Source organism: Manis pentadactyla, chromosome 11 (assembly GCF_030020395.1).
Source record: "Manis pentadactyla isolate mManPen7 chromosome 11, mManPen7.hap1, whole genome shotgun sequence".
NCBI lineage: Eukaryota > Metazoa > Chordata > Mammalia > Pholidota > Manidae > Manis > Manis pentadactyla.
In genome coordinates this window covers 89,657,622-89,682,281 of record NC_080029.1, presented here as the reverse complement: position 1 = coordinate 89,682,281, position 24,660 = coordinate 89,657,622, and the positions used below count along the sequence as shown (strand labels likewise).

General features: G+C 41.3%; 2 protein-coding genes and 1 long non-coding RNA gene across 6 annotated transcripts in view; 1 reads left to right on the top strand and 2 right to left on the bottom strand.

The window, feature by feature from the left end:
• Positions 1-483, bottom strand: part of PAK6 (p21 (RAC1) activated kinase 6) — a 33,452-nt gene extending 32,969 nt beyond the window's left edge. The window contains exon 1 of the mRNA XM_036923883.2: positions 263-483. The gene's annotated coding sequence lies outside the window, so the exon portion shown is untranslated. The remainder of the gene's footprint in view (positions 1-262) is intronic.
• A 157-nt stretch (positions 484-640) lies between these two features.
• Positions 641-24,457, top strand: LOC118931400 (uncharacterized). 3 transcript variants are annotated; one of them, XR_008992567.1, is made up of 5 exons: positions 641-7,060; positions 7,738-7,808; positions 12,792-12,932; positions 22,229-22,386; positions 24,320-24,457. It is a non-coding gene; the product is annotated as an uncharacterized LOC118931400 (long non-coding RNA). The 3 variants fall into 3 exon arrangements; XR_008992568.1 differs by lacking the exon at positions 12,792-12,932; XR_008992566.1 differs by lacking the exons at positions 641-7,060; positions 7,738-7,808 and having other exon boundaries at positions 7,822-12,932.
• Positions 14,438-24,660, bottom strand: part of BUB1B (BUB1 mitotic checkpoint serine/threonine kinase B) — a 46,904-nt gene continuing 36,681 nt past the window's right edge. Inside the window, exons 17-23 of one of the 2 annotated variants that reach the window (XM_036923880.2) lie at positions 24,287-24,427; positions 23,858-23,958; positions 21,367-21,516; positions 19,894-20,036; positions 17,250-17,421; positions 16,370-16,476; positions 14,438-14,988 (exon numbers count right to left, since the gene is read on the bottom strand). In XM_036923880.2, the coding sequence (XP_036779775.2) occupies positions 14,784-14,988; positions 16,370-16,476; positions 17,250-17,421; positions 19,894-20,036; positions 21,367-21,516; positions 23,858-23,958; positions 24,287-24,427 (1,019 nt within the window). In that variant the 3' untranslated portion in view covers positions 14,438-14,783. Of the gene's footprint in view, positions 14,989-16,369; positions 16,477-17,249; positions 17,422-19,893; positions 20,037-21,366; positions 21,517-23,857; positions 23,959-24,286; positions 24,428-24,660 lie in introns of those variants that run through there. The other variant, XM_057488672.1, reaches the window with a different exon arrangement.

The following is a 24,660-nucleotide window of genomic DNA, read 5'->3' as shown; positions in this document are numbered from 1 at the left end:
CTGCTGTGTCTGTCTTGTGGACTCAGGGACAGCTGGGCCTGTGGGAGCTGGAGCTGCTCCTCCACCTGCTCAGGTCAGGTGCTCGGTGTCCATTTTCCACAGCACCTCTCAGGGCTTCAGCGGGCCTGCCAAATCCCCTGTGCCCAGCTCTCTCCCAGACCCCCCTGCCGCCCCCAGCAGGGGGACAGCACCCATGCTCTCATGTACACTTGCGTGCTCTCTCATACACATGTGGAGCCACACCCAGCACAGAGCCACCTACCTGCCCAGGCAGCCTAAGCCAATCCAGCCTTGCTCTCCAAATGCCACTCTGACCCTAGAAGCCACTCATTTGCAGAATATCCTGTGGGAGATGAGTTCAAAGCCAGTCTGGGAGGACTCCAGTTAGCATGGACCAGCCTTCCCTTCTCTCCCGACATCTCCAGAGGACATGCAGCTTGATCACCATATCTGCTATTGTACTTTGCCGGCTGGCGTCTCTCCCCAGTCACCTCGGGCCCCTACAGCACCTTCCATATCCTTAGAGGGTGGCTGCAGAGTCGTGGCAGGTCCCATCTTCCTCAGAGCCCAAGGTAGGGGGTGGAGAGCTAGAAGGGGAGGGACTCAGGTGCAGCTCCAAGTTTTCAGCTCCCAAAATAATCAGATGCAAAAGGGAAGGGAGAAACCTCCGGGCCAGCGGGTGACTCAGTGCTAGTGGGCCCGCTTAGTCACCTGGATGGCTGCTCCTGGCTCCTGGCACATCAGGCAGGGAGCAGTGCCCTCCCCCACCTGCTATCAACAGCAGGGCTGTCAAAGGTAGAGTGGCCCAGGAGTGCCAGCTGGCCCAGGGCTTCCTGGCAGGCGGCACTGGCGAGCTCTGGCTGCCTTCCCCGTGCTGGCCGCGGAGGGCTCCTCCTCCACCGTGCACCCAGGCTCACTTAGGGATTTCTCCATTAAATCCTCAGGCAACGACCGACTCCTTTAGGATGCTGAGCTGCTCCAACGTTGCTTGGCAATTTTGATATCGTCGGAGGTTGCCATGGGGAGGAGGGTGATGTCATTGACACAAAAAAAACCCCACTGAATTTACAAATCAGCTGGGGCTGGAGCTATTTATAAAAAGACGTTTTTCCCCTGCCTTCCTTTACTGAGGGGGAGGGAGAGGATGGGCTGCCTGCTTGGCTCAGTGGAAGCCTCCCCCCAGTCTCCCAGTAGCCAGACTGCCTGGGCGCTCCACCCCCGCAGAGTGGCGGGACTGAGACCCGGCAGGCCCTAGCCATAGCCGGCTGAGCCCTCTTTTGGGGTCTTGGCTGGCTGTGCGGTGAAGGGCGGAGAGAGTGGCACGTGATGGGTGCTGGGCAGGGTGAGTGCCGGCTTCCTGGCTTGGCAGGGACCAGAAGCCAGCCACTTAACTGGACCCCTTCCTGTCACTACTTCTGGTCAGAAACAGGGGCATGTGCAGGTAAGCAGCTTGAGCTGCTCCGGGTGCCCCCTGCCCCTGCAAGCTCCCCCGAGTGCACCACAATGCCCTCCCTACTTCTGAGCTTCCCTGGCTCCTTTTCTTCTCCAGTGTACAACTGTGGGTGCTCAAGTCCCAGTGCAGCTCCCTGCTCCTCTCTGCCGCACTCACCCGCACTCCTGGAACACCGCACTGTGGCTTCCACCGTCACCCTGGACATGCTGGACCCAGAGGCCCCGCCTGGCTGGGGTGCAGGCACAGGCCCTGCTGGCCAGCTCCAGCTCCTGCTCCCCAGCCCACCGCAGCTGATGGCAGCCAGAGGGAAGCCTGCTGTTTTCCTTGACTTTTCCCACCCCCAGGCCTTTACCTCCAAGGTGGCTCTAGGTTGCTCATAATATTTTTGAAAATTCTTTCATACATATTCTTCCATAGTGAAGTAATATGGTGTTTGGTGAAAAGCCCAGGCTCTGAGTTTTCACACCTGAGTTCCCATCTCAGCTCTGCCGTTCATCAGCCAAGGTTTGGCATTAACTTCAGCATGTTATTTAACCAACTGTACTCAGTTTTCCTCATCCATAAAGTGGGGATGAGTTCACCTGCCTCACAGGGCTGTGGGGATTAAATGAACAGAGCTCCAGGCACAGGGACTGCTCATCCTGGGAGCTCAGTCAACATTTTCTTCTTAGTTTTCGTGATGTTTGTTGTTTATTCTTACCCACCCACCAACTGGTGGCAGGTTAATCTTCCAAACCACGACCCCAGTCCGTCCTGTGCAAAAGTCTCAAGCTGCACACATAGACATTTTGACTGACTGCCACTGAATTGGACTACATGACATTAATCATAAAAACTTCAATTAGTCAGGTCCTCTAGCAGCCTTGGAACCCACCCCAGCTCCATCTAGAGCAGGAAATAAATTTTTTGACAGGTAATTAACTCCTAGCACTGATGAGAAGCCTGGAGAATCAAGTGCAGGACAGAAGCCAGAGCAGCCTCGAAGTCTCCAGGCATCAGGATGGACTCTGCAGCCTCCACACTGCCCTGTCCCTGGACAGAAGGTGCTCCCACCATGCGTACCAACTAGTGCACCTCTGAGTCTGAGAATCTGGCTGGTGGGTTCACTGCCCACCTCTGCCATTGGTGGAGGGGAGGGTATCCTGGGCACAGTGCTTCTGTTGTCACATATGTGGGGAGGAAAATTGGGGTGCTGTTACTAAAGGAAAGGGGAATGGGTGCTGGATGCCAAAGCTAGCCAGTGGTCACCACCGCATCTTTGCCATTTTTCCTAATCATTTTTAATTCCCGAGTGTGATAATCAGCAGTTGTTGATTGTTTTATCTTCTTGTCTTTGTGGACTTCTGAAAACTGATGGCCAGCATAAACAGACCTGTCTCTCTGCTCCGTAGTGTTGCATGACTTCTTGTGCAACTATCTGCAAACTTCGATCTGCTTCTTTTGTAGGCTGTAGAAATTAGGGGGTCTGCCAGCCATTGGGAGAAACACTGCAAAGCCCAGCTGCCTGTTGCAGGGGGCGGGCAGGCAGATGCCCATGTTCCTGAGTCAGTGGTGTGTTCTGTGCCCTTCTTTACGCTGCAGTCGCCTCTCTGCTTATCCCAGCAGGCTGTGAGCTCTTTGGGTCAGGAAACCCAGCATGGTTCTTGGCATATAGCAGATACTCATGAAAACTTTGTTGACTGAACAAATGAATGAACCTCTGAAGAGGTTCTATGGCCATCCTTACTTAGAATACAGTGAGTCATGGAGCTGAAAGGACTCCAGAGTCATCAGCTCCACCCTTCCTTGTACAGGTGAGAAAACTGCAGCCCTGAGAGATTAAGTGACTCAGCAAAGCCTCAGAGGACATTAGAGGCAAAGTTGGGACTGGAACTCAGCTTTCCTTCCTCACACCCTGATGTTCCCTTTGCTGCCTACACAGCCCTTTCTAGCTCCCGCCCTGAGTGTGACATATCTGTAATTCAGTCAAAAGCAGCAGCCGTGCTGTCGCCACGGGTGTCTGCCTTTGAATCTCAAGCCAGGGAATTGCAGCAGTGTGAATCAGCCAAAACAGTGTCCTTACAATTTATTTAAAAAATTTTTTTAAAATTTTGGTATCATTAATATACAGTTAAATGAGCAACATTGTAGTTACTAGATTCCCCCCATTATCAAGTCCCCACCACATACCCCATTACAGCCACTGTCCATCAGCGTAGTAAGATGCTGTAGAGTCACTACTTGTCTTCTCTATGCTATACTGCCTTCCCTGTGCCCCCCTCTACATTATGTGTGCTAATCGTAATGCCCCTTATTCCCTTTATCCCTCCCTTCCCTCCCATCCTCCCCAGTCTCTTTCCCTTTGGTAACTGTTAGTCCATTCTTGGGTTCTGTGAGTCTGCTGCTGTTTTGTTCCTTCAGTTCTTTGTTTTTATACTCCACATATGAGTGAAATCATTTGGTACTTGTCTTTCTCCACCTGGCTTATTTCACTGAGCATAATACCCTCTAGCTCCATCCATGTTGTTGCAAATGGTAGGATTTGTTTTCTTCTTATGGCTGAATAATATTCCATTGTGTATATGTACCACCTCTTCTTTATCCATTCATCTGCTGATAGACACTTAGGTTGCTTCCATTTCTTGGCTGTTGTAAATAGTGCTGCAATAAACATAGGGGTGCATCTGTCTTTTTCAAACTGGGCTCCTGCATTCTTAGGGAAAATTCCTAGTAGTGGAATTCCTGGGTCAAATGGTATTTCTATTTTTAGTCTTTTGAGGAACCTGCACACTGCTTTCCCCAATGGTTGAACTAATTTACATTCCTACTAGCAGTGTAGGAGGACTCCCCTTTCTCCATGTCCTTACAATTTCTTAATGAAGTCTCTCACATTATACACTTAATAGTCCCCAAAGTAAGTTGCCTCATCTGCACCATCCAGGTTCAACTGGAATGACTGCTTACATCAACAGTGTCCCACTGCCTGGTTTTAAAAAAAATCGTTTGGGGATGTGTTTGGAAAGGCTATGTAACAATGAAGACCTAAAATTTTCATAAAAGATGAGGAAAGGTTTTTTCCTATAAACCTTAAATAGGAAAGGTTTTTCCTATAAAATAAAAGATTTTTTTTACTGTTTTTGAAAAGCATAAAAAGTTTCAGAAACAAAGTCTGGGGATCTAGAGTGTGGTAAAATTCCCTTGTCCTGTCAAATTTTTTACATCTTTAGATTGCTCCCCATACTCCCTGCCCGTCTTGTGCTGTGTATAGAAGGTGCCTTACGAAGGGTTTTCTGATGGCTGTGTGGGCCTGTTGCCACCTGCCTACGCTCATCACCACCTCTCATCACAGAGAGGTGCCCCCCACCATCCCAAGCCAGGGCAGGCTTTAGAAAGGATTAGTGGCAGGTGTTGTCACTGAGGCTCTGTGTTCTGCACTCCAGGGCTGGCATTACCTCAGCCCTGGGCTTCCAGAAAAAACAGGCCAGAGGTAGGGGCCCTGCCTTCAAGAGATTTTCCCAGATGACTTCCTGCAGGGCAGGTGGGGTGCATGGGAAGCAGATGCCTCCAGGGCACCTGCCTGCCCTCCAAGGTATTGGTAGTGAAGAGAGGGATGACCAAGTCAAGTCCTGGGGCTCCTCAGTGGAAAGGAAGCTGAAGGGCCTTGTCGGATAGGGATGCTCTGGGTCCCTTTGGGCCCTCTCTTCCAGCCCTGCTCCCTCTCCCCTCCTATAGGGGCAGGAGGAGGCAGAGAGCCCAGGGCAATGAGGTGTCCTGGTGGCTGGAGGGTGACTGGCAGGGGGACCCTCTCCACCATACTCCATGGAGTAGGAGGGCCTGCTGGGCTGCAGATTAGGGATTTTCTCCAGGAACTCTTTCCAACAAAAGCAAATTGGGATAGCTCAGGAGTTATGCCTTTTAATTGCTGCTGTCCAATACCCTTGTTGCTAGGCCACTGCGCCTCCGGCCTTGGTCAGAAAGCCCAGGGCTGTTCCTTTGCCTAGAAGCCAAGAGGGAGTGACAAGGCCTTCCAGTAGCCGGGCTGTGGAACCTGCCTGGATACTAATGGGCGGGGGAAGCAGGAAAGGCAAAGGGACCGTGGTCAGCCTGTGGGGCACAGGGATGATGCTCTGATAAGTGGGTTTAGCATCCCTCATGCCTCCATCCCTACAGTGTCCCTGCCTCTGGGACGACTGGGGAAACAAGAAGATAGGATAACAGGTGCTTAGCCAGAGGGCGGACAGGCCAAGAGAAGAGGCCAGTGTCAGCAGATGGCCTGAGAGGGCAGAAGGGAGGCACCATTTTGTATGGTCTTCCCTTCCTGCCCAATCCTTGCCACGATGATGCAGGGGACATGAGGGAGTAAGGTGCAGATCAAAATCTCAACAGGATTAGGAGTGACCCTGGCTGGGGACCCTGCCATCGACCTCCAACAGCAGGAGAAACAGGATGAGGCTTTCCTGCAAACAGCCTCTATGGAAGGCGCTGGAAGTGAAAAAAGAAGACTTCTGTCAGAGGAAATGGGTGCCCCTCTGCTCTGGCCACGTGGACTTAGAAGTGAGTTAGGCTGGTCCCAGGGGGACTCCAGGGGGCTGACCTCGAGGCGTTAATGCTCAGAAACTGGTCAGAGTCACAAACTGCAGAGTCCCAGTATGGACTGCCAAGTGTATCTTCTCTCTAGCAGAGATGTGATGGGCCTTTGCCATCCACCAGCCCCAGTCCACCAGGAGCAGAATCTTGATGACGAATCTCAGCTTCTGTGACAAGCCAGGGCTAGTGATAAATCTGGCAGCCCGGGTGATGCAAAGCAGCAGGACATGCGGAGGACACGTGTCTCGACAATGACTGTGGCTAAAAGCTAATCTTCTGGTCATAGTTTATAGGCTGTGCCCTGTGCTAAACGCTTGCTGGACTTAACTCATTCAATTCTCACAATAATCCAATTAATAAATCCATTCAATAAATACCTATTGAATACCTGCTAGGTACACAGCTCTGTATTGGTGCTGAGGATAATTCAGTAAACAAGATGAGTTTCTGTCCTCATGAAATTCACAGTCTAGGTAGGAACTATTATTCCATTCCAGAAAGGAGGCAACTAAGGCCTCTTGAAGTTGATTTACTCAGAACAGGGGTTTGAACCCAGGCAAACTGTTCCAGAGCGCAGGATGCTTTTTGCTACCAAATCCTTTTTTCTTCCCACCACCACCCATGTGGCAGACACTACTGGTTCCCTCTCTATATCCATCTCACCTCCCTTCTTACTTGCTGGAAGAAAGTCAATTTATTTCCAGGTACACTCTCCTACCTGCACATTCAGGGGAGGGCCCCTTCCCAGTGCCAGGCCTAAGGGTGAATTTTGATAGTTTGAACCCATTTTGGTAATTCCCTTCCTTTGCCAGGGATTGATTTAGGCCCCTCTTCTCTTGACAACCCTGCCAAGAGAAGAGGGAAGGTTTCCTAGGAGGGTTTTTGGGCAGTTTTCTGGTGCTGCTCCATTGCTGAGCTTGGAACTGTGGTGGCCGGTGGTTCCCTCAGAGGACCAGCGTCAACATGCTGAGGACGGCAGACTCGAGAGGTGCCAACGACTTGGGTCCCTCATGAACCGCGGGGCTCCCGACTTACTGCTGGGTGAGCTGACAGATATTCCTACCCCTCACTTGTATCTTGGATTGTATTCCTGATTTTTGCATCTGAAAACTACCTGATACAAAGCAGCTCCGATTCCTGCCATGCCACGATGGCTTCCAGGACACCCCAGCCCACAGGGGCCTCACTTCCTCAGTGTCCAAACACACCTGCTCCACTCCTTTGCTCTTGGTCATGGTTTACCTTGAGATGTCCTTTGACTTATTTCTCTCTATATCTTTTTGGCTTTTGACCTGTGATATCCTGTTGCTCTAACTAAATTAAAAACTCCCTGAAGGGAGTGAGCATGCCTTACACTTTATATCCTTCAGGGTGCCTGTCATTAATGTGGAACCTCAGCAGACTTTAATAAATATTTATTGCCTAATTTTCTTTAACACATTCCAAGAAGTCATTTGCAGCCCTAGGGTGGTGGTGGTAAATGAACATGTTTCAGCAAAGAGTAAAAGAGGAGTGAATGGGCTGCAGCTGGAGGCCTGGGTGAGTAATGCTGTCAGGCATCTCAGTGGGGGCTTAGATTCCACCGGGTTCTACCAGCTCCGACCGCCTCCTGTGTGCCTGGCTCTGGGCTGGCTGCTGCAGAGACAGGAATCTGCTGTTTGCTATGAACCAAGGCACTTTCATGTTCAGCAACCATATTGTGTTTTTGATTCTCACAGTGGCCTTTGAAGTGGGAGCCATCAGCCCTATCTTATAGATGGCAGACCGACCTGCCCTGAGCATGCAGCTGGTAAGCAGCCGACCTATTTGACTTGAGCCCAGGTTTTCCAGTTCCTGAGTTACGTTTATAGGGTTTCCTATGTTCCTCCTCCCCTTTTTCCTATTAAATGGTCGCCTTTTATCCATTGGCTCAGGAGAGGGATGTAGCAGAGCATGAAATAGAAATTATTCCGAAAGCCTAAGCTCTAGCAGAAATAATCTCAGGAAGACACTAAATATCTTGGCCTTAAATGGGGTGAGTAGGCCCTGCTCCCTAAGCCAGAGAGTCTTTGCCCCAGTGGGGAGAGGAAGAGAAAGGAGAGGCATGGAGGAATGAGATGCATCTGCAGGTGGCTAGAGGGAAGGGATCTGCATCCTGTTTCCCGCCAGCGCGGGCAGCAGGGCTCTGCCTCGTATGTTAGAGCAAAGGGGACCAGAGGCAGCCTTTTAGATTCTTGTGCTCTGAACATGGCACAGAGGCAGCAAAGGGCTGTACGCCAGAGGAGACCTTTTGGACTGAAGACTGAGGGCCAGACGGCCCTTCCTGATAGTTGGGCACTTGGCTCATCTTGAGACTGTCTTCTTTAAGTATAAATATTTGGTTCCCTGAAGGTCACTCCCAATAGAAACAACACATTTCCCCTTTAGATTACAGAACACTGCATTTCTTTCACCTATCTTTACTATATTACAGATTTAGCTATACTCTGTAAATTAATTCAAAAGATAGTAAGACTCCAGCCAACTAGCTGGGATCCCAATTTACTGGAGAGGTTTCCAGAGAACTTTAGGACATTTAAACATTAGAACTAAAACAATACAAATATTGAGAAATATCTGTGCTACAAGCTTTGGTTCTCAATGCTCCACAAAGTGGTCACTCAGGTTATCCTTATTTTATAGAGGAGGACACTGGCTCAGAGAGGATAAGTACCTTGTTCAGTGCCATACAGCCACAGCCAGGATTCAAGCCCAGGCGTCTGGCTCCAGGGGCAGCATTTCTCACCACAGGCAGAGAGCTGCCCTAGAACTGAGGCAGTTCTAACAGGCCCTGGGCCTGTGAAGTTGACCCGCTATAATGTGAGCACTACATGCAAGTTGTAATTAGGTTATAAAAGACACATCTTGTCCCAAAGAGCTCCTGAGTTAGGAAAGGCATATACAGGTATCTGTCCAAGGCAGCTGGTGACATAATGCACCAGAGGAATGGTGCAGGTAGGAGCTATGGGGCTGCCTCCAGTGCCTTTACTGTGAAACCTCAACCCCTGGTCCACACGCTAGGATACTGAATGTATCTGTTTGACTGAGTCCTGAACAACAGGCTTCCTTATCTGTTCAGTGATGGGTACAGATGACCTGGAAAATCTTTCCTAGCAATGAATGAGCCAATCTCTTTGAAGCTTCATGTGTCATCTTTTTCAATATTTTTATCATTTTATTCCAGCATTCCCAAATTTCTTTCTCAATTTACTTTACAACATGCAGAAGCAAACCAATAAATACATGTTCTTTTTTTTTACAGATTTTATGGGTATTTGTTTTTATGAAATACCATTGTTACTTTTCTAATTGTAGGGCCTAAGCATTTAAATAAAATGTATCATGACTAGGCCATTAAGACTCAGCTACTTTGAAATTGCAGGATTTGCTGATTCACACAACTGTTTCAAATGAATGTGAGGTTGCATTAAACACACATGGGAAATAAAGAAAATACATATTTTGATGGAATAAATACACTTGTGAAAATAACATTTAACTTTTCAAGTAGTAAACAAGACAAGTCTATCATGATGTACAGTCAGCAGTCAATTACAATAGGTTAAAGAAACCAAGTGACACACTAGAAATGAATTATGATTCGACATACATCTCAAGTTGAGGATAGAGTAATTTCCCCCTTATCCAAGGCTCCCATATAACTAGACTTTGAACTTGTGGCTATTCTTTCCAACATTTTAATTTAACACTGATTTTTGAGAACTATGTGTTTATTTCTAAGGGTATATGAAATTACTAAGACACATAGTCCTCTGCTCACAAGGGGTTCGCAAGCCAGCAGTTTGACTGGGCAGCCACTATTTCCCATGGAGAGGCCAATTTGAACTTATGGGACAATATTGCTCAGCAGCCAAAAGTTTGCCACAGGAGCTTCTAAGGAGCAAGATTATTGGTAGTATGCTTTGATGGAAAAAAGTATGTTTATAGAATTTCAGTCTAAGTTCATCATTGCCTGTTTCTTTCTTAATCATGCAATGTCAGTTTGTAGAAACTCAAGTTTTTATACGAAAGCCATAAAATGTATTTTCTTTTGAAGAGAGTTGAGTTTTATGTAATTCAATCCCTTGTTTACAGATATAGGAAATTGTAATAGTAGAAAGATGGTAATTTTAGAAAGCATATCTTGAATAGAAACATTACAAACACTTCAACACACATGAATTTTAGCATACTACTAAAAATAGAAGTTGAGATACATTATCTTCAAAGATTTAAAACGATTTCACTCTCTCATTTTAATTCCAAGTTACTCTTGCTTTTATATTTGGATGACAAAATTTCCCATAAAAAAAACAACCTAACATTTACTAGGCTTTTTATTTCTTAAAATATAGAGAAGGGAAAAGATAACAAAAACAATGACCCATAATTTCTCAGCCTGCATTATCCCATTAGAGAAAAAAAAGGAATACATACACATGGTCAGAAAATTCAATGTTCAGAAAGGTATAAATTGAAAAGGAAAAACTTTCATTCTCTCCTCTCTCTACCCCATACACTCTTCCTAAAGATAATCACTTATCCCCCTTCAGGCTTTTTTTTTTTAATATAAGTTGAAAATGTCTGAAATTCATCTTTCAAAACCTACCTCAGGGTCTGCCATCTCTATGGACTCGGGCCAAATTGGAAAATGGGCCTTTAGAACCAATGCCAAGGCCCCCCAAATTCTACAAAAATGCTCTGTCATCACCTTTTTAATAGTTTCAGGACTCCTATTTTCCCAGGGTCTGTCATGTTGATTATTCCTTTGGGATTACTGAGCCTTGGAAGCAAAGAGGACAATACAAACAGTGCTGTATATCCGAGCACCTGCAGTAATGTTAAGATAAATTCTTAAAAAATTTCCCAGCTGAATGGAATATTTAAATTAACGAATATTACTATTGTAGATAGAAAAACAAAAGCTAACATGGCCACCTATCTCTCCCCTCCAAAGGAAAAAAAAACCCCATAAACTCAAACACCTTCTAATGATGTCCAAAGCACCTTCTAATGATGTCCAATTTGAACTCCAACTAACAATATGAGTGCGTTTCCCCTCACCCTCACCAACACAATTTTCAACCGTTTACTATGTGAATGATAAAAATCTCAGGTTTATTTTGCATTTTACTTACTTAGGAATGAAAGTGAACATCTCATGTATGTTGGCTGTTGAAATGTTTTTAGTGGGTTGTTCATGCCCTTTGTCTATTTGTACTAAAAATGTTTCCATTTTTCTTCAGAGTTCTTTGTACTTAGGGTAAAATAGTGCTTTGTTCTCTAGGTAGTAGGGCAAAATAAATCCTTGCTCTTTGGGAGTTAAATTCTGGTAGTAGGATACAGGGAAAAAAACATACACACACGCATGGGCGTACACACACACATACACACATGTGAACTGGTGATAGGTGCTTTGGAAAAAATAAAGCAAGGTAAGAGAGATATAAAATAACAGCAGTGTGTTCAGGATGCTGTTTTGTCTAGAATGGCCTCTCAGATAAGGTGGAGATTTGAGAAGACACTAGAGGGAAATAAGGGAGTAATCTATGTGAAGATACAAGAAAGAACATTCTACACGGAAAATACGGCAAGCAGAGAGAAACTCATTTTTTTCTTTATTTAAGGAGTATTTTAAGGAGTAGCAAGAAGGTAGACAGGATAGAGTGGAGTGAGCAAGGAAAAGGAGTCAGGGAAGGGATCAGTAAATAGCGGGGTCAGGCCTGGTAGGGCCTTGTAGGCTATGATAAGGGCTTTGGATTTTGGGTCAAATGAGTATGGAAGTCATTGGAGGGTTCTGACATGACTAGAGGTCGGTGGGGTGGGGTGGGGGACAAGGCATAGAGATGAGATATGAGACCTTGAAATAATGCAACTAACAGATGATGCAAATATATGTTGCAAATAATTTTTCCTAGTTTGTTTTACGGTTTTTTTTTTCCTTTGGAGGGGAGAGATAGGTGGCCATGTTAGATTCTGTTTTTCTATCTACAATAGTAATAAATAAAAATCTTCTTGTTTATATCTTGCTTATGTCATACAGGCAAAAGATTACAGTCATCTAGTATTTTATATTTTCATTTTCTTACATTAACATTTTTGGTCTATCTAAAATTTTTTTGCAAATAAGCAGTGAAACAGGCTACTGGATATGTATGGCTATGCAATTTATTCTCTGTACAAAGGTACAGGGCTTGAAACCCAGTCAGGCTGTGGTGTACTGGGAGGAACCAACTGCCAGAGGAAGGAGCCTTTTTCTGACTTGCACAAAGGTACTGTATGAACTAGGGTGGCACTGGTGATGGAGCTCAAACTCTAATCCATTGTTTCAACACCAGTTAGTGGATATCCATTTTTCCCCATACTGATTTGAAATGCCACCTTTACCCTATTAAATATTTATAGCTTCTTGTGTCTTTGGTGGAACCAAAGACCTCATTAAGATTGAAGTTCGCCTTATTAAAATTAAAAAAAAAAGTATCTTCCTCGTTAGGGAAGTCTTAATTTTAGGAGCCAGATTGGAAGCAAATTTTGGCATATTTAGGAAGAATTGGTGCAGTTGGAGGAAGAATTCCTCATTTCCTGATGCAACAGAAAAAAAGCATTTCTTTGCTGTCTTTACTTAAAGACTTTAGCTTAAACACATTAATTACTAAGAGTCATTTTGAAGAGCCCTGTACTAAGCCTCTGAAAGGCTTTCTTATCTACCTTCAGATAATAGTTCAACTAATAGTCTAAAGTCCTACTACTGTAGGAAACCTTTTTACTTGCAGATCCAGCTTGGGCATCGGCGAGAGCACTGTGACTTGGGTAGAAGGTTTCTTACACAACCGTCCTTGGGAGGATGAAGGCTCTATCAGTGGAAGAGGATTAGTGGATGTACACTGTGTGAATGGTGAGGCACCATATATTCCATGGTCTCTTTTCAAACAAAAGCAAAAATCCTGCCTTAGTGAGACAAGCAATAGGAACCATTTTCAGCTTCTGCCAAAACAAAGAGGCTTCCTTCTCTCTCCCAAGACAAACAAGTGTAAAATATAAGGGAAATGGACACGTGCCCACTTTGTGGTTCTACGCTTAGGCAAAGAGAAAATTAAGAGATCATAGGTCTTAACTGGGCAGGTACTCTTTTCTCCTCTTTGCAAAGAAAGGTAAGGGTTGGAGTGGATAGGGAATGGAGGGAGAGGTGGCAAAACTGTTGGAAGTTCTCTAATAAAGTAGCTTTCTCAGATTTCCCCCCGGCTCCTCAGGGTGGACTTTCAAAAACAAAGCTTTACCCAGAGTGGAGGTTTGTCAACCTTGCTGTAGAATTCACTAGATGGTATAAGTCTATGTTAAGAATTAAATTTATCAACCAGTCTCAGAGTAATGACAATGCATCTAAGCAGTAGATTGAGAAACCAGAGCAGAGGAGTAGAAGGGCTCGATTACATAAAAGATACAGTCTTGTAATTTTACATCATCAGTTGTACAAGAAGCAAACATGAAAATGTTTGTATTGAAAAACTGTATTTTGGTTTAGAGAAAAAATTTCTCAGTTGAATTATTTTTCAGATCCAACTCATGTTTACCATATATGCTTAAATATTTTTACTTGAGATATACTTAGAATTTTCTGCTGTCCAGCAATCTTAGAGTAGTAACACTAACAACTAGAGTAAAAATTAAAAAAAAAAAAATCAGGCATCAGCAGGGGGGCATACTTGATAAAATTTTGATATAGATATGAAATAGGTCGTTTTCATTTTTCCCTTTTCACCAATTTTCTTCCCTATCCCCAAGGTCAGGTAATTCATGCTTCTGCTTGGGGGGGTCTAATGCTTCATCTAAACCTACTCTTTCCTGGATTATTCTATGCTTCAAAGTTACCTTTTAATTCTGACCTTCTGCCTCTTCAGATCTTCCAAATAACAAAACCCCCTTTTATTCCTTCCTCTCACCAAGTCATCCTTCACATAATAGAATGGTGAGTATTCCATTTCTGAAAGGTTACTAAACCCCACTCCAGACCTTTACTTTTCCATTCTAATAGTCACATTCCTAATTAAGAGAAATAGTAGTCCCAGCACCACTAGATTACATAAATATACCAAGGGGCTTGGTGGATCAAAAAGGAAAACATTAAAACATACTAAAAACATAAACAATTTTGCCACTTGAAATTTAAGAAAATTTGGCCTTGTGGAAATCATTTTATCTACTCTTCAATCTAGATCACTTAGTGGAAGCTCAGGAATATCTAAAGGAATGGTTGGCTATTCTGTCTTCTTACGATCCTATGATACCAGTTCCAAGGCCAAGATATATTAATTTCCATGGTTAAATAGCTCCTGTCTACAAAATCAAGCCATTTTTATTATCTTAGTTGGTAAAAAGTAGATGAGATGTTAAAAGCACAAATTTAACAAAATCTATTTTATTATTTACAAAATACATAGTGATCATAAAGGTACATGTCAGAAACTATATAGGGAAAAGTAGAGGCAAATGAATTAAATGACAACAAGGTCCCATTCATATGGAGTCCATTTAGAATAAAACAGTTCTTCATTAAAGTTGGACAAGACCAAGAGTAGGTACATAGCTGTGTAAAAAATGCCAGTTACCTAGAAACATACCTCTACCAAGAAATAGAAATATATTGGTAGTGTATCTAAATGTGTCCTAAATTAAATTGTAGCATATACAGGTCCAGTGTTCCACAACACCACCATGGGGTTTTAGGCAGGATCTGTGACAGCCTTGATTATGTCTCTTGCAGGAAGAGCAAAGCCCCAGGACTGAGTAACTTCCCTAGCTTCCATAAAGCTTTGTTCAGGTGACTTTGGAATGTGGTGTCAAACACCCCATTCATTTCTGCTGCAAGTTCCCTCAGAACAGACACTGTGGACTCATCACTGGCATTCAGAATCCGCACAAAGAATTTATTCCACAATTCACCAGCTTTTAGCCTAAAAATATATAAAATCATTTCCATCAAGATTAGGCATATAAAAGAGTTCTTCCTGTGTTTAATGTACTGGCACAATTATGCACAAAGATGAATTAAGGTAATACTCTATCTAGGGTTAGAGATCATTCAAATAATCCTTTGAAAGCCCAGTGTGGGTCTAGAAGAAAAAGACTACCATAGTGGGAGAAGCCATAATACAATGCACATAAATGGAAAGAAAGTATCTCATCTGGCTTTATAAATTTCCTCTGTGTACCAAGGTGAAGCACTTCTCTTCTACAAATAGAAGAAAAATGAAATCTTGTTCCTGTCCTCTAACTTCCTAAGATCTATGTCATTAGAGACTACAGCTCTCCCTCTTCCCCACTCAGTGGTTTATTATCTTCACAATCCTTTGAGAATCCTAAGCTTGACTACAGTAACTGCTTAAGTTTATGATGTTTGTACTTTTTTTTTTTTAAATTAGAGAAGCTACTATTATCGTGTAAGGCAGGGCTGTTAGACAACTCCAACTGACCCCACCTGTTTCATTTGTGTTAGACTCACATAGGACCATACCCAACCGGAGATACCTGCATCTATCCTGTAATGTCTTACATTTTATTTCAAGCCTATTTTTAAAGATACATTGAAGATAAACAAGGCTGGCCAAATTCTGAATTGATAATAAATAAAGAAAAAAATATAATTCAATTGTTTGGAAGGGGGAATGTAGAAGAAAGGGTGTTAAATATTCCACACTGATTTTTTTTTTAAACCAAACATACCAATAAGTGACAGTCTGACAGGTTTACTCTGGGAAGTTATAAGCTGTAAGCTGAAGTGGAACATGATATATTTAAAAAGTTTTCTGAGCAGGTATGAGGTTCTGAGACCAAGGAGCTCTTACTAGGAGAGCATTTATTTCTTTTCCAAGGACATTCATTTTTCTGCTTTGGTTCCACCTATTCATTAAATAAATAATAGCCTAAAATTAGCATATAATTTAGAAATTTAACTCTCTTCAAGAGATGATTAACTTTTGATAACAACAATTAAAAAGGGGTACAAAACCAATATCAATTGGTTAAATTGTTCTCACAAAATGTTTCTATTAACACTTCTAAACTGAGAAGCTTCTGTATTATAGTTGCAGACTAAAAGATACATCTAGGTCCTGAATGATGTCTGAGGTCTGAATAGTTTGATTCTTATTTTTAATTAGCAATTCCTTTGTCCTGCACTAGGCACCCCACTGATATTCTAGTGAAAACTGGTTGAAATTAATGGAATCATGGCATTTGGACTAAGGAAACTAAGACTACCAAAGCAAAGAGAGCACCCAGAAGGAAGAGAAAATAACTCAGGCAGGCAAAGACCCTGAAATCGCCAGTACTTACTCAGAAATATTTTGGCTAAGTTTCCAGAGGGACCCATCCCAGAAGACCTGTAGGTGTTCCTTGAACAATAGTAAATGTGCTAAATCTGCTATACCAAACAGATCTACCTGAAATCACAAAAAGCACCATCAGCTAAAATAATTCTCTGCCACTATCACAGCAGTTTATTTATGTAGGAAGTTGAAAGGTCTTATAGCACTTAACTAAGTTTATTTTATGACATGTATTTTAGCAGACTGTTCTTTACCCTTACAGTATAGGGACAAACTCCCCAAAGAAGTGACTGATAGAGCCAATTCAGGAATTATCCTTAAAAACAAAAGATGACAAAAATACCTGGACTGTCAATTCAAACTGTAGACCTACTGAATCTGCATGGACTCCAGCTATGATCTAAATTGGTCCACATGACTAGTTCAGATTCATGCTACATACTCAGTCAGCAAATGCCACTGGTCCAGAGCTGAGTCAGAAGGAATTTTTGCATATAATGCCACTGTATAAAATACTTTACATGTGTCCTAATGTTCTTTTTATATACATTATTTAATTCTCACAACAATTCTAAGTACACAGAGCAGATTGTTATCCTTATTTTACAGAGAAGATAATAGAAATGACTTATAAAAGATCGGATAAGTGGTAGAAATGATCCTGACACTTAGGTTAATGAGTTAGTCATGTGTCTGCACGTGTATGTGCATAGTCTTCAGTGTTATGGCAGAAAAATGGTACATTTTGGTTGACTTGGTGATATCTGAAAACTAGGTCATCTGTTCCAAGATACAATGTCAGTAAACACTTAATATCTTAGCTTATCTAGATAAGAAAGAGATTAAGAAACCCTCTCCATATTAGCTCAGGCTTGTTTTACACTTACCTGATAGGGAGAAGAACAGTTAGCCAGAATCTTTTGTCCTTCCAGGATCTGTACAGTCCGAAAGCCGCTGAGGGTAAAAACGTCTAGCTGCACCCTAAGGTCGACACTGTAGGAAAAGTCCACTATCTTCAAAGCTTCATTGTTCTTATTACAATCATAGGGATCGTGAATTCTAAGCCCAGATTTAAGAGAAAGAGATAATAAAAATAGGCCATGAAAGAAGCTGCAGAGCTGGTCTAAAAAAAAAAAAAAGAGGTACTGCAGGTGTCTTAGCTATGCCAACAGCTCCCTCCAGTGGTTAGTTATAAAAATGCACCTGTAGGAGCAGGGGCAGTGTATACCCAAGTGGGGAATGTTAAGGCTTAGTTTAGTGACACAAAGTGTTATCTAAATCATAGTGCATGGCTACCACAGAACATTAATCAGGTTTTCTATATTATACATATCAAGTACCAGAAGTAGAGTGCAGGCCTCTCCCTTGTATTGTATACATCAATTCATACAATAGCAATGATGTACACACAATGAGAATTATGACGGAGGAAATTAAACTTTTATAGGTGTCATAGCCCTTCTTGTTAACTGTTATAGATTAGGCTTTCCAGGTGTCACTCAGATTCCTCCTTCCCAGAGTTTAACTGAAAAGAATAAGACTTTTTTTTTTGTAAACTGCTATTTGTATAACGAACTATTGTTTCTATTAAACTAACACCATATTCCATTTTACTCATATCTGTAATTCCAACCCTTATTTCTTAAAAAAAAAACCCTTCATAACACTAATTCACTATTGATTAATTATATTTTCCTTGGGTTTACCAATTCCGTGCAAGAAAGCTACTCTCTAAACGACTGGAAACTATTTATGTAACAGAAAAGAATGGATTATTTTTATGCATTCTTTTTGTGTTTCTATTTTTTCCCTCAAATCCCTGAATGTTATCAGTGACAGGTCTTATATTTCTAAATAATTTGACTAATCCCATCACATGCCTTCACAGCAAAGAATGATCTATTATTTTACTTTAAAATTTACAGTTGCTACCATTTTTCCTTGGCACAAGATGCAACATTTTTTTGGTCATCATAAAACTATAATTCCCAAATATTTTAAACTTGGGAGAGGTAGGAAAAAATTTAAAAAGTAGGAAGTTCTCCTAGCTGATTGTCCACTCACTGTTATCACGGGGAAAGCATTCCACTTTTTTGGATCTCATTTTCCTCACAAAAAATGTGTAGAAACTGCATTAAATTATTTCAAAAGGCTCTTTTCAATCCCTTGTGAATCTGTATGGTATTTCTTATCAAATTTTGTAAGTGGTGGCAAAGTAAAAGGCAACGTCCCTTTGACACTATGTGGAGTCCTCTGGTGACTGCAAGAAAGGATCCTGGAACACACAGCTCACCTATGCCCAGTCCCAAAACAGGCTTAGGAAGTCCCTTTGCTTACAACTTCCATAGCCCTGAGAACTCTAGCACTTATCCTCTGAATTTTCCAATGTTGTGAAATAGGCTGAAAATAAAAACTATACCAGGGGTTCTCACATTTAGAAATGGAAAGATTTCTTGTAGACACAGCAGCCAGGGGAATACAGCTTGCATTTAATTGGTTATGGGGGAAATAGAGGCATATAAAACATTCTGAAATGCCTGAGACCTACCCGCACAAAGACTTATCTCACCCGAAGTACTATCATGCCCTGGATGAGAAATGCTGCTATATTATTCCTGGGGAAACCTTTGTGACTCTACTATCTCAGGAAAGAAAGTAGGATGCTCAAGTTCTTTTGGTTATAACTGCAGAAATTCATTGTGGGTTCTCTTACTTTCCATGCCAACTGTGATTGGAGTCTAACTCAGTTCTTTCTTACAGATTAAGTAGTCAGGAGAAATGTAAAGAATGATTCTAGCTTTTAGTACATACCAATGATCTCAGAGAGAAAGTTAACTGCTTACCCAAGTCACCAGGTTGGGGCAGACAAAGCATCTTTTAAACCAGACTGCTTTGCTCAAACACTATGAGATCAACGATCACTAAAATGGTGTGCTGGCCTTACAGTCCTTTTTATAAAACAAAACTTGTGGTTGGTCTTTGCTTTGTTCATGCCTCAATGTTTCCTATATTTTCTCAGTTCTTAGTATTTGGACTACATTTCTTACTTCCTGTTTTGCGCTCACCCTTGAATCTGACGGCTGACCTGGGTTGAATCTGAACACCCAGCCCCTTTCTTTGGCATGGTTTGTATGTGCACTCTGGTTGTACCCGCTTCTCTTGGCACCTTGATTTAGCCTGATTTAAGCTTTGGTCTTTGAAACTGAGCAGTGCCTTGACTTTGTTAGGATAAAGACTAAATAATCTACTTCACATTCCTCCAACTATTCATATTTTAAATCTCTTTTTGACAGGAATCATCATAATACTCAGAGTGGTTAGTTCTTTTTTCTCTATTAATGTATTTTCTCAATTTTTTTCCTTTGAATTACTGAAAACTATTTCCAATCATTAATCTTTAGGGAGCAAATATTCTCTTAACATACTGTGTTATTTATAAATATGGCACTTACCAAAAGGCAAAACAAACTAGAACCTATCTTTGTTTTAAAAGAGAGGTGACAGAATTAAAAGAGAATGAAAAGGACCAACCTGTTTCTAAGAATCAGACTCCTTGGACTCAAGTCACCATGGACTATTTCTGCTTTGTGTAGTTTCTCCACTATTGTCAAAAGGTTATAAACGATCAACACAGTTATTTCATGGGTAATAAATTCACTGTGTTGAAGAAGATCCTGAAAATAGAAGGATAGAAAACTCACTATTTCTTAAGTTGAGGTGACAATTCACTTAGTATCTTGCTGACTGTAGGTTGAGTCTTAGTCCCAGTTTTAACAACACTGCTCTTTTATAAGATTGTTTGTAAAGATTTAATGAAATAATGGATGAAGAGCATCAAGGATGAGCCTGGCCCGTAAGAGGTACGCTATAAATGGTAATTTAAAAATACCCTCATTCCATCATTTTAGAGAATTCATATTACCATCAAAATATGCAGCAAAATCTTAAACTCCAAAGAATAAAGTGATATATTGTGTTTGGGTTCTAAAAATAATCCACTGGGGGTTAGCATAGATAAATAAAAGTGGTAAAAATGGACCATTCCTTACATAGGAGCTTGGAAGTCCCCACTCTGTCCCAATTAAGTAAAAAGCTGAACAGACTGAAAAATCAACAACTCTTCTAGAATCTGTTAGAAGAAGGGGACACCTCCGCCAATCCCAACTTTGTGAGTTTTACCTCTAAGAGCTAGACTAGGTTCTCACATTAAATAACAGAAAATTCCTGGCATGCTTCTGGCACAGGGAGGGGAAAAGGAGCCATTTAGAAATGGGCTGCAGCACTGTTCTTTTTAAACAAGTCCTGCCCTCAGGGGTAACGAGTTAACTAGAACCTAACCTGTGGGAATATTATCAGAGTCTAAGTGATCTGGGGGAAGGGAAATACTTAACGCCGACTCACTCTAGCTGTCCTGTCCCATTAAGGTGGGAGAAAAAACCTGAGAAACACTTGTGACGTTCATAGTCCAGAGGCACGAGTTCACTATGAACAGTAGAAATCGAAGGACTAGACAGTGCTTCCCCTCCCCTCACGCGTATCACCACATTGTAAAGGCCAATTTACAGCAGTTCTTTCTACTCAAAACATCATTTCTGGCTATCAAGAAAAAATCGCAAGGTATTCTAAAAGGCAAAAAAACAGTTTGAATAGACAGAGCAAGCACCAAAACCACATATGGCAGGGATGTTGGAATGAACAGACTAGGAATCAGTAATAGGAGTGCCCTGAGCTGATTATGAGCATAGTTAGATGACTGCATCATTGCCTAATTCTGTCTACTTTGTATATATTTGAAAATTGACATAATAAAAAGTTAAAAAAAAACCAAAGAGGTTCTTGGTCAAAATAACTTGGGAAAAGAAAATGATTAATGCTTTTAATTTGTAATTTAATTGGCCTATCTCTAGAAGATTAACAGGAATTTTGAACTGAATTCCATTGCTCAATGGAGCACATATCTCTCTACTTGAGAACTTCAAATAATGTTTTTATAGTATTGCAAACCTGAAGAGTGAAGCAGTTTATATATTGGTACCAAATGATACAGCCATCTTGGTATTGATAACAGCTGCACAAATGATCACACTCCTCACTTAAACGTTCCTTTAACTTGAGGTTGATATAAAAATCCCATGGGACAGGTTGAGAAGATACCTGTAAGGAATTATATTTTAAAAATAAGAGCAATTAGAATCTATGGTTATGGTTAGTAGATTGAAAATATTCTCTCTAGCTCTTTCAATACACAAACAGAATTAATAACAAAGGGGGATAAAGAGATACAAACTTCAAATTATAAGATAGATTAGTCATAGGAATGGAAGTACAGCACAAAATATAACCAATAATATTCTATCTTGATATGGTAATGGAGGTAACCACATTCATTTGTTAAGCAGTTAGCAATGTATTAATTACTGAATCAGTATGTTTGCATCTGAAACCAATATAATATTGTATATCAACTATATTCCAATAAAATAAAATAAATCACACTTAAATATCAAATAATATTAAATTTACACTCCTCTATTTAATAAATTGTTTTCTTAAAAAAAAGAATAGTAAAGGGATATTTTAAAAGCCATAGTATTTAATAAAGGACACAGCAGCAACAAAATGTGGACACAGAAAGAGAACAATAAGAGGTAACAATTCACTTAGCAGACCCAAGGAAAGTCGATCCTAGCAGAGGAAAAAACTGAATGCAATCTAATTTAACCACAAGGCCGTCCAACTCCCTATAATATAAAACTGGTGGCACCAATTACCTACAGAAGTAAGGGTGAAGGTGTAGCTAAAACAGGAATGTCTGAACTCTTCACAGAGGAAGTTAGACCCTGGACGCCTTCTCTTGCTCCTGTAGCCCAGCCTGGCCAGCTGCCTCTACCCCATTCCAGAAGACCAGAAGTTTGCTCCTGGAGAGTGTAAAACAGAAGACCTCTGGACTAGAGGACACCAGACACTGCTGAGGATTGGAACATCATATGGAAGAAAGGGAAAAAAAAGCTTATATATCCAATGGTAAGTGCACTTTCCCATCCCTTCAATCTCCAGACTAATTTCTCTGCTTCTGCTTTCAGGAAGCTAGCAGCCAGGATTATATGCTCCAGACAGGAAATCAGAAGTTTTCTCTGAGGAATCTGATCAGCTCAAGAGGAAAGACCTAAGGGCTAGGGATTTCTAATAAAATGGCCAAGTGAGATCTTCCTTGAGTGACACCCACAGCCATCTTATACACAGTTTTCAACTAGCTTTTAGAGTCCCACACTTTAATATAAACAGGCAAAGACTTGAAGGAAGCCTCTAAAAGGAAACACAAAGATCAAAACAGACAAAAGGCAACAGACAATGCAGGAAGAAAAATTTATAGCATCATTAATATACTCAGAGAGATAAGGAGTATTCCATGTTTGAAATGAAGAACAGAATGCTACAAAGAACAAAATTCTGAGAATAAAAAAGAGCTCTTGAAAATTAAAAACATGACAAAAGAAATGAAAAACCCAACAGAAAGACTGAAAATAAAGTTGACAAAACATCCCAAAACATAAAGCAAAAAGACAAAGGGATAGAAAACAGGAGAAAAAGAAAAGATTTTAAAAGGATCTGTCCAGGAGATCTCATATCCTAATAAAAAGAATTGCAGCTGAAAGAACAGAGAAGATTGAGGGGAAGAAATCATCTTCTCAGAACTGAAGGAGTTTCCAGGTTGAAATGGCCATAGAGTATCTAGTATATGGGTGACAAGAGACTTTTACCAAAGCATGTAATTGTGGTATTTCAGAATTCTGGGGACAAACATAAGATCCTACGAGGATTTGGAAGGAGGGAAAAATAGTCTCATGCAAATAATAGCAACATACTTTAAAAGCGAGGTTAGAAGCCAGAAGATAATGGAGCTGATCTTCAAAATTCTAAGGAGAAAAGGTTTTAAATGTAGAGTTCTAATAACCAGCCAGCCAACCAATCAAGTAAACATGTGGAATAAAGAATTTTCTGACAAGCAAGGATTTCAAAAAAAATTTACATGCATCCTTTCTCAGGAAACTACTAAAATATGAGTGCTTAAACTAAGAGAGAAAAAATGGGATCGAATATCATGGAGCATTCAATTTAAGAAAGTGTAACATGAATCCCGAAGATGAAGGAGAATGGAAATTTCAAGGCAATACTGTGTCTATGTGTGTCAAGCCTAGAATGTAATTTGTCCAGACTGGAGCAGGCCAGAAAATTTCAGGAGAGATTTCCTCAAAGAGATAAAACTGATACAATACTTAATATATTAAGAGATTTACACAATAGTCTCTCATTTTTGATATCTGATCCTGGCATATAACTGTGAGTGATTTCTTAATGCCTCATTGACTTCACTACAAAGAAGCTTATAAATTATTAGAAGGATTTGATGGTACCATGGGGCCACAGCTATTGCTTCCAACTACATTATTTTTTATGAGGTAATTGAAATGACAAAAAAAAAAAAGAGTCCCACCTTTATTATGGTTAACTCTGCAGAGTTTCTAGGCGTCACCCAGAATAATTTGTAATCTTCACATATTAGATATTCTTGTTTAATGCAATAGTCCTCATTACCTGTTGAGAAGGTATGATTCCATTTAGAAATCACCATATGGATAGCTCTCTAGCTTTACTTCCCAGTTTATGGGCTAAAGGCATTTTATATTTGCCAGCTAGTAGCATCTAGAATTCCTTCCTCAAAATTATTTGTTAAAAATTGAAAAAGGAGAAGACAGAGTTTCTGCTGTTACTGGGACATGAACTAATCACCATGTCAACTTCTATAATGCTGTTTCTTATAATCTAGAAATATTTGTTGGGCTCAAGCATCAAGTTCAAATATAAATAATCACTTATTTGTTCACTGTCATATACAAAAGAACATGCATTCAATGATACTTACCTAATTCAATTTCCTTTTCTATTTCCAACTTAGGTATTGGCTTATCTTCTACAAAAAACTCTGCAGAGGCACTCAGTTCTGTTAAGGATTTTAGTAGTTGTCTACGATACTGTGAACACCAGGGTGACTGAGTAGGGTTGTCTGGGAGGAAAAAGTTGGAAAACAAAAAACATCACCTAAAAAACTTAAAATGGGTATTATAACACAGGAGGGGAAAAAAAAAACAAGATTATGTGATCAATACTGCTAACCTAACAATACTTTTCCATCTCAGGTCTTTATGACACTCTGTTCAGTTAGTGCTAATTTATTCCAGAAATTTCACAATGTACAGCAACTTTTCAAAAGAAAAGCAGCTCTGTTTGGAGATAAAT